Source organism: Chiloscyllium plagiosum, unplaced genomic scaffold, assembly GCF_004010195.1.
Source record: "Chiloscyllium plagiosum isolate BGI_BamShark_2017 unplaced genomic scaffold, ASM401019v2 scaf_85394, whole genome shotgun sequence".
In the NCBI taxonomy this organism is placed as follows: domain Eukaryota; kingdom Metazoa; phylum Chordata; class Chondrichthyes; order Orectolobiformes; family Hemiscylliidae; genus Chiloscyllium; species Chiloscyllium plagiosum.
The window spans coordinates 1-8,548 of NW_025203450.1; the positions used below are offsets into that span (position 1 = coordinate 1).

General features: G+C 45.5%; 1 protein-coding gene across 1 annotated transcript; it reads right to left on the reverse strand.

The window, feature by feature from the left end:
- Positions 1-7,090: 7,090 nt before the first annotated feature.
- LOC122546288 (collagen alpha-1(I) chain-like) lies at positions 7,091-8,498 on the reverse strand. Its single transcript, XM_043685061.1, has one exon. The coding sequence runs from the start codon at positions 8,373-8,375 to the stop codon at positions 7,149-7,151; it is 1,227 nt and encodes a 408-aa protein (XP_043540996.1). The 5' UTR covers positions 8,376-8,498; the 3' UTR covers positions 7,091-7,148.
- Positions 8,499-8,548: the final 50 nt, after the last annotated feature.

An 8,548-nucleotide genomic window follows, 5' to 3' on the forward strand; every position in this document is an offset into this window, starting at 1 on the left:
GAACGGTCTCTGCGGAAGGCGGAAAGAGGTGGGGAGGGAAATATATTCCTGGGGGTGGGGTCCGTTTGGAGGTGCCGGAAATGTCGGCGGATGATTTGGTTTACCTAAACTGTTGCTGTCACTCTGCATCATAAACAGGCTGCCCGGCCAACTGAGCAAACAAACCCCCTAATGGAAAGGCCAAAGACAGAATAGATTCCCCACAGTATGGAAACAGGCCATTTGGCCCAACAAGTCTACACCGACTCACTGAAGAGTAACCCACCCAGACTCATTCCCCTGCCCTAGATTTACCCCTGACTAGTGCACCTAACACTACAGGCAATTTCGTGTGGCCAATTCACCTGACCTGCACATCTTTGGATTGTGGGAGGAAACTGGAGCACCCACAGACATGGGGAGAACATGCAAACTCCACACAGACAGTCGCTAGAGGCTGGAATCGAATCCGGGTCCCTGGCGCTAACCACTGTGCCGCCCCAAAGTTAGATTAATTAAGCTTTTGCTGGCATCCTTCATGCAATTAAGGTGAGGTCCATACGTGAAGGTGAAAGGAAACCTCCTTCTCTAGTCTTCAACAATAAAAACTGAAATACCCAAGAGTACATTACTGTTACTACCTCAGAATCAGGACTTTCCCTGCCTTTTCAAATCAGTTTCCGTGGAAAGCCAGTAGCCCACTGTGCCTGTGCCTGTGCCTGTGCCTGCACCTGCTTTTTTTAAAAAAAACTTGCCCACTTACACCCACTCCCTATTCTTTCCTTCTGAGTATCTATCCAATTCCCCTTTGAAAGTTCGTGTTAACTCTGTTTGCATCACCCTCCCAGGGAACACATTCCAGATTATAACTCACCCACTCAGTTCTTTTGTCAACTGACTTCTGAGGAAACTGGTTTCCTGCTGGCCCTTCCTCCTTTCATTCCAAATTACAGCTACTCCATAACCTGCAGAGACACATCTGTAATAATAACAATGAATTTGCTTCGATCGTGCTGAGAAGGCACTTGGCTGTGACAACCACTAGTTTAAAAGCAAAAATCTGACAAGTCTGGAGATGGACTGCAGGTCAATCAGTCTTCGAAAGAAAATGATGATTAAGAATTTGGGTGGGTCTCTTCTTCAGAAAGAATCTAGGATCCTGCCAAATTGTCAGCCTATCCTTTCTGTTTCAAATACTGGCAGCTTCCAGGCCTAATTCATTTCTGCCTGACTGTGTCTGGCTTGAGATTTCCCTTCCTTTGCAATAACTCTGCTGCAGGAGACACTGCACTTGGCACAGTCACGTTTAACTAGAAAGCAAACAGTTTCTTCTGCTCCTAGTCCTCAAGCAGATACTTTGAAAGGACTAACTGGTTTTAACTAACACCCTTTTCAACTCAAGATTGTCCAAAGCATTTCATAGCCATTTTAAAATACTCACTGCTGTAATGGAGGAAACACAGCAGCCAATGTTTCCACAACAAAGATACTGTAATGATCAAATGGGATGTTTTGCCAAATTTCAAGGTGCTGTGGAAATGATAAATAATAAGATAAAAGGCATTCAGCAAGTCTTGAGCAGTGAATCGCCAATAGTCCATCCAGCTCACTCTTCCAAACATCACGTTGCCAAAATTCCCTAAACTTTCACAAGCTTAACCTGACAGCAAATTCTTGAATCCTGCAGTCACCAAGAGAACAGCAATAACTTGCATTTATAGAACTCATTCAATGTAGTCAAATGTATCAAGGACATTCACTGTTGTGTAACCAACCAAAGAATAGTATCAAATCAAAAAGGAGAGAGAACTGGGCATGTAAACAAATGCCTGATCAAACAAACAGGTTTCTAGCAGAATCTTAAAGGACAAGGTTAAAAATCACACAATACTGGAGTACTTCCAAATAAACCTGTTGAATTATAACCTAGTGCTGTGCGATTTTTAAACTTTGTCCACCCCAGTCCAACACCGGCACCTCCACATCATAGCTACCTTAAAGAACAAGTGCAAAGCGAAAATGCTTGGAAGGCATCTTCCAGAGACTGGGACCCAAATGGCTGGTGGGACAGTCATTCAATGGACGAGCGATGGGAAAGGGCATGGGATCCAAAAGCAGGCCAGAATCCCTGAATTCAGAGCAATGGAGAAGGTGACAGAGGGAGAATAAGATGAGGTCTTGAAGAGATGGGAATGCTAGTTACAATATTTTAAACATGAGGCCTTGCTGGACCTTGAAGGAAGTAAAATAGATCACCAAGCACAGGCATTTAAGGTGCATTGTGGTATGCCTCATGGTCAGTATACTGTGAGCAGATATGCTAATATCAGGGTGATCTGAGGGTTTATACATCAGGTGCCACCTGAGTGGAGATCAGTTGAAGCATGATGTGCTGTTGAATGCATGTTCCTCTGCTGTAACATAGTATCTTAACTTTAGCCAATATACTGATGTGTCTGAAGAATGCAATGTTTGTATATATTAATAAGTTGTAATAAATATCTGTTGAATCTTTCAATAACACATTATCCATAGAAAGTTTTCATCACAACAGATTACATTCTATTATCACATCAGATAAAATATCCCACTGGTGAATGAAGGTGGAAGAGTTTGATAGATTCCATCCCCCATTTGTTTAAAATCAATTTGTTCCATTCTGTGAAATGCCTGAAAAAGTCTTTCAGGACTCTCTCCATTTCTAAAGTGAACAATCACTCTTCAAAATTGCCCCCATAAGACCTCCTCTGGATTCCTTCCAATAACTATTATGTTATAAAGGACCAGACAGAACACAGACTGCAAGATCAAGCTTCATCAAGCAGATTAAAATTCAAAATCACCTCCTGCGACCTATAATTCAGCACCATTCTTCAATCACCCACAAACATGGAACCAATGAGTTTAAATGACCTTTCGAGCAAAACACCCAGTTTTCTTTGCTGTTTCAGTGGCTGAAACGCATCCTCATTTAAAATCTAATCCATTTTGTCACCCCTCACCTAATCCCATGATTTTATATTAAACTCTATCCAATACTGACCCACCTTGTCCAGGGCTCTTTTGATCATCACACTAATTAAATTGGCCAGTAGCCAAATTAATGATGTGTGGAACCACAGACTCCTTGGTCAGCATACATATTTTCATAATGGTAACTTCCATGCAGCTCAGTACTTTGAGCCATTTCCCTTCTCTTTAGACTCGTATTTTGTATACTTTCACAATTTTTGATTGCCTCAGTCATGTGTGTAGACAACCCAAGCCTGGGGCCATTCTATACCCTGCAATCCACCTGCTGCTTTGTTACTGAGTGCCAGTAACATTATTAACTCTTACCATCAGTACCTTAAAATTGACAGGCATATCACAGATGAGGTAAAAGTGTCTCTTTGAAATTATTTAGCATAGCTCATGCACTCCTCTGATTTAAAATCTAACAATTGCAACTCATCTTCCCTCTTGCTACTTTATTTCATCACTAATACAAAAATCATTGCCCTAACACAATAAGAATTCCAAATTACTTCAAATTTCAAACCATGACTGAAAAATCATAGAAGCAAACGGCACAGAGGCTGAAATTTGATCCATTGATTCTGTGCACAAAATACAAGAGCAAGCAACTCACCTATTCCCATTATTCCACAAAGACTTCCTTAACTCAATGTTTTCTGTAGATGACGTAAACCCAGACCTGAATGCTGTTTTACTTCCGAATACCAGCTCAGCTGTCACTTCAGAACCTGCCTCCCACAAATAATTTGCAATGAAATTTTATTATGCAAAGAAGCTGATGAGGAATGCAGAATAGAGTGGGCAGGATTCCACAAGACATTCTTCAAAGAATTAGGTACAATCTTCACTGAACTGACACAGCCCCACACAATGTGCCACGACAAGGTTCAGACAAAATCATTATGACGCCTTTTTTTCTGTTGTTATCTTTCTCAACTTTACTGATATCAGTATCACTATAGTCAATGTTCTGCCAAACTTCCTCATCCTATTACCCCAAACTCCTAACTGCATCCCACACAGTTCTCCACAAACTCAAATTAATGTAATCACCACCTTCTTGTCAATTATTCTTTTCCAGAATCTCAAAATATCAACTTCATTTTTCCACAGCCTTCTTCACCCACCTAGTTTTTTTAAAAATCCAAATTTGGCATCATTATGAGGCACAGTTAACTCTAGTTAACTCTGTCTCTCTTACCTTTTGATGTTGAAACTGCATGGACTTTGCTTTGTCACTGCAGCTCTCAATGTTACAACCTGCGCCCCCCAAAAATACAAGATTTTGTCACTAGGTTCATCAGAAAAATAACACAGCAAATTCAAATAGTTTTTTTTATAAAAAAAAGCATCTTCCTGTAACATATTAAGAATCTTGCATAAAACAGGTACTTCCTATAATTGTCACACAAGTTTCCTGAAACACTCCTTCCATCAAGTAATAGTCTTATCATTTTAAAGCAGCCTCTCACTCAGTGAGCAGTCATTCTCAATCAAGATATCACACGCATTTACAAATGCAAACTTCTGTGCCATGTTTTACTAATGAGGCCAGAATATCGACAATGTCTTAAATCAATTTTCCACAAACAAAACCAAGATTTTAATCAACTTGATCTTTAAGTAAAGCTAATCTTCCATTTTAGAAGTGCAGAGTAAATGGGACTGGTTTCTCTTTTCAGGCAACATACCTACAATTTAGTAAATATGTTAAAGTGTAATATCCTGCTCCTAAAGCAGTGACCCTCTGTCTTACTGCATGATGAACATTTGCGTAGTAATTCAACAATTTCAGCTGCAGCTGCCTCTCAACTCAATCTGGATAGTGAAATGGTTGTTTCATGACTAACAGCTTCATAACAGAATTACAAAATAAAGAATGACGTCTCGACACATAAGGAGATTAGGCCAGTTCGCCAACAGCTTGGTCAATGAAGAAATTTGTAAGGTGTGTCCCAAAGTAGGAAGCAAGGCCCAGCAGTAATGGAACGAATTCCACAGCTAATGGCCTAGGCACTTGCAGGCTCAGTCACCACTGATGGAGCAACTATACCTGCGGGCTGACCAAAGACCACATCTGAAATAGTCCATTATGTTATTACTGTTGTTATCACTGTTGCATACTGTACATTTTGGTCCTTAAAGAATAAATGTGACAATCATCTTACAAGGTTAGGAGAGTCAAGGCTTTGATACCCACAAGTAAAGCTAACTCCTCCAAGGAACTGGTTGATACAATTGGGCTAAGCATCCCCAGAGTAACGAACAGGAAAGTCAGCCAGTGACCCCTGCTGAGAGAGGCAGGTGTACATACTGCAAGTAAGGATGCTCTTGGGCTCAACTGCAATTTGTCTCGTTTGCTCAATCATTAAACTGCAGTACAGCATTCGCAACTTTGGCATAGAACGGCCAGTTCAGTGAGGATAGTTATTCTCTGTGAAATCATACCAAAGAGCTCAGTAGCTGAGTTATGATACCAGACAACCAATCATCGACTGAGAATCCAAATCCCTGCCTGGATTCGCAGGATGTTGAAATCGTTAGCTCGGCTGAAATTACTGTCCACTCTTAGTTGCCCTTGAGAAGTGCTTGTCTCAGTTTCAAATCAGTGAGTAGCTTGTCAAGAGTCAACCACATTGCTGTAGGACTGGAGTCACATGTAGGACTGATTGGGTAAGATGCAAAGATTTGATTTCTGAAAAGATGGTTAGATACAGCAAAAATTGACAGGCTGAGGGTCACTTTTACTGCTGACACTGGTTCCCGAAAGTGTTAAAAACTTCCAGATTTACTTTTTAAATTAAAGTCATCCTACTCTGGCAAGCTATGAAATTGAATTTCATAAACCTGCCTTTGAGCTGGCACTGCAGAAAATGAACACAAAAAGACTGCAGTAAAAATTCCAACAGCATTAACTAACACCCTTCAGGAAGGAAACCAGGTTACTGTGGTCCATATGACACCAGGCCTACACCATGGGGTTTGACTCTTAGAACAAGAAGAATATCCCAGTGTGATTCGCTGCCTTTAGGAGAAAATTGGTGGGGAAGGGGGCCTATAATTATATTTTTTCTGTATTACTATTAGATTGGGCAAGATGTTGAGAAGACTCAGAATAGATCCATTGAGCTTCCCTGAAAAAAACATTGCTGTTTAATTCTAAGAACTGGGATGTTGCAATACTCTCCTGACCTCGTATGTCAAAACTGTTGGGTACAATCCAAGATTTTGACAAGGTGCTGTCTCTGACATTCCTGCAGGTGAACTAGGAGACATCACACAATCACCAACAGTTAGCATACCACTGCAGTAAATGTCAAAAATTGATACAACACAGGAGGCACCCATTTGACCCACACAGCCTGCACTAACACTTTTGGTCAATCTCTCCAATAACTCAATCCCTCCTGCATTTACCCTGCAGTCCTGATATTCCAGCCCCTTTTAATTTTACAGTTTCCTTTAGAATGCAATTACTGAAAACTTCCTTTGCCACTCTCTCAGGTAGTGCATTTCAGATCATAGCTTTCCTGATGCTGCCTTCAATCTTGACTTTGCTGGTAAATGACCTTCTTGCTGCTAGAATTGCTGATTTCTCAACCAAAATCCTTCATGATTGTAAAACAGTGGCAAGGACAATTCCACTTACAGGAAGAGGGGATGGGGGGGAAATATTCTGGAGCCCCACACTTGATTTTTAATCCATGACCTCAAATTACCCTAAGGTCTGCAACAAAATTCAGTCAAGAATAAAACTTAAAAGGATTTCTCTCCATCAATAACACTGAAATGTGGAATGATTCAGCCTCCTCTAAACCCCTCTCCAGTTGTCCTGTTGAGTGGACAAGATTAGAACTCACACCACACCAGGTTATAATCCAGCAGGTTTATTTGAAATCACAAGCTGCACTCCAAAAGCTTGTGATTTCAAATAAACCTGCTGGACAGTAATCTGATATGGTGCAACTTCTGACCTTGTCCACGCCAGTCCAACACCGGCACCTCCACATCAAATCACCCTGAGCAGTGGGTCTGCAACTGAGGGTAAAACTGAAAGGATTTCTCTCCACCGATGACACTGAAATGTGGAATGATTCAGTCTCCCCTTAACCCCAATTGTCCTGTTGAGTGGACGAGGTCGTCACACCAGACTATAGCCAACGGTTGACCCTGAAGTGTCCTCCCCTATGTCCTGTTGAGTCGACGTTCCGGGCATAATGTGTGCTTTTTGTTTTCCTCCAGCGACACACATTTCGCCCCTGACTCTGTCCCTCAGTTTTCTCCCTGTGGGGGTATAATGTCACCTTTGGATTCTGGTTAAACAGGGCTAACAGTCCCCCTAACCCTCCCTCCCCGAGAGTCGGGTTAACAGCAGCGAGGGTTTCTTTGTACCTTCTGATGGTGTAACCTTCCTGCAGCTGGGAGATCTGCACCAGGCAGCCGGCCGATGTGTCCAGCTCCACGGAATGTCTCTTGGCTGCTGGGTCGCTGCAGCTTTTGGTGCGGAACAGTTTGCTGAGGCGGATTTTCAGGGCGCTCTTGCGGCTTTTCCCGGGCAGGCGACCCAGCAGCTTGTCCTCGGCGCCTCTCTGCAGCGACGGGCTGGGGGAGCTGGAGCAGCGGCTCAGCCGCACTTTGGACAGAGCTCCCGGACTCCCGGGCTCGGTCAGACCGGGGGAGGGAGCCGGAGGGGCGGCGGGAGAGGGAGGGTCATCCCCGGGGGAGCCGCTGCTGTCCGCTCCCCCTCCTCCGGCTTCCAGCTCGATCCCCTCCAGCACCAGCAGCGCGTCGCTGGTCTCGGTCGGCTCCTCCTCGCTCGGGGAACGGCTCCCGGAGCTCTCCCCGGTCCCCGCGGCTCCCTCCGCCGCCTGCGAGCACTGCCAGGCCGGCAGCGAGGGCCACTCCCCCCCGGCGCCCGCCACCGAGAAGCCGCCAAAGTCCCGGGCCAGGTCGAAGCAGACCCGCTCCTCCCGGCGGCGGCAGCAGCAGCCTCCGCCTCTCGGGCCTGCAGCTCCCGGGGAGCCCGGGGGAGAGCGAGCTTCACCCCGGGAGCAGTCCCCGCGCTCCCCGGGGCCGGGGCCAGGGCCGGGGCCGCTCCCGCTCCCGGGCCCGGGCCCCCGCAGCCCGTCCTCCGGCCGAACCAAGTTCCGGAAAACCATCAGCTGCGGCCGCGACCCTTTTGTTCCGGGGAAGCCGAAAGGCTGCAGCTTACAGGCGGCGGCGGCGGCGGCGGCATCCTGCAGCAGCGGGCGGCCGCTCCCGGGGAACGGCTTCAGGAGCGGGGCCGGGGCCGAGCCTGAGCCGGGGCCGCCTCCTTCCTCCAGAGCCGGGGGGAGAACATGCAGCAAAAACAGATCAGCCGCAGCCGGAGGATTCATGTCCTTCAGGAGCGGGGCTGTCCCTGTCCCTGTCCCTGTCCCTGTCCCGGGTCCGTGTGTGTCCGGGTCCGGGGGCGGCAGCGCGATCACTGACTGTTTACCCTCCTCCCGGTACCTGCTCCACCTCCAGACTCACTCTCTCACTCCCCTTCCATCCCCCACTGACTCTATCA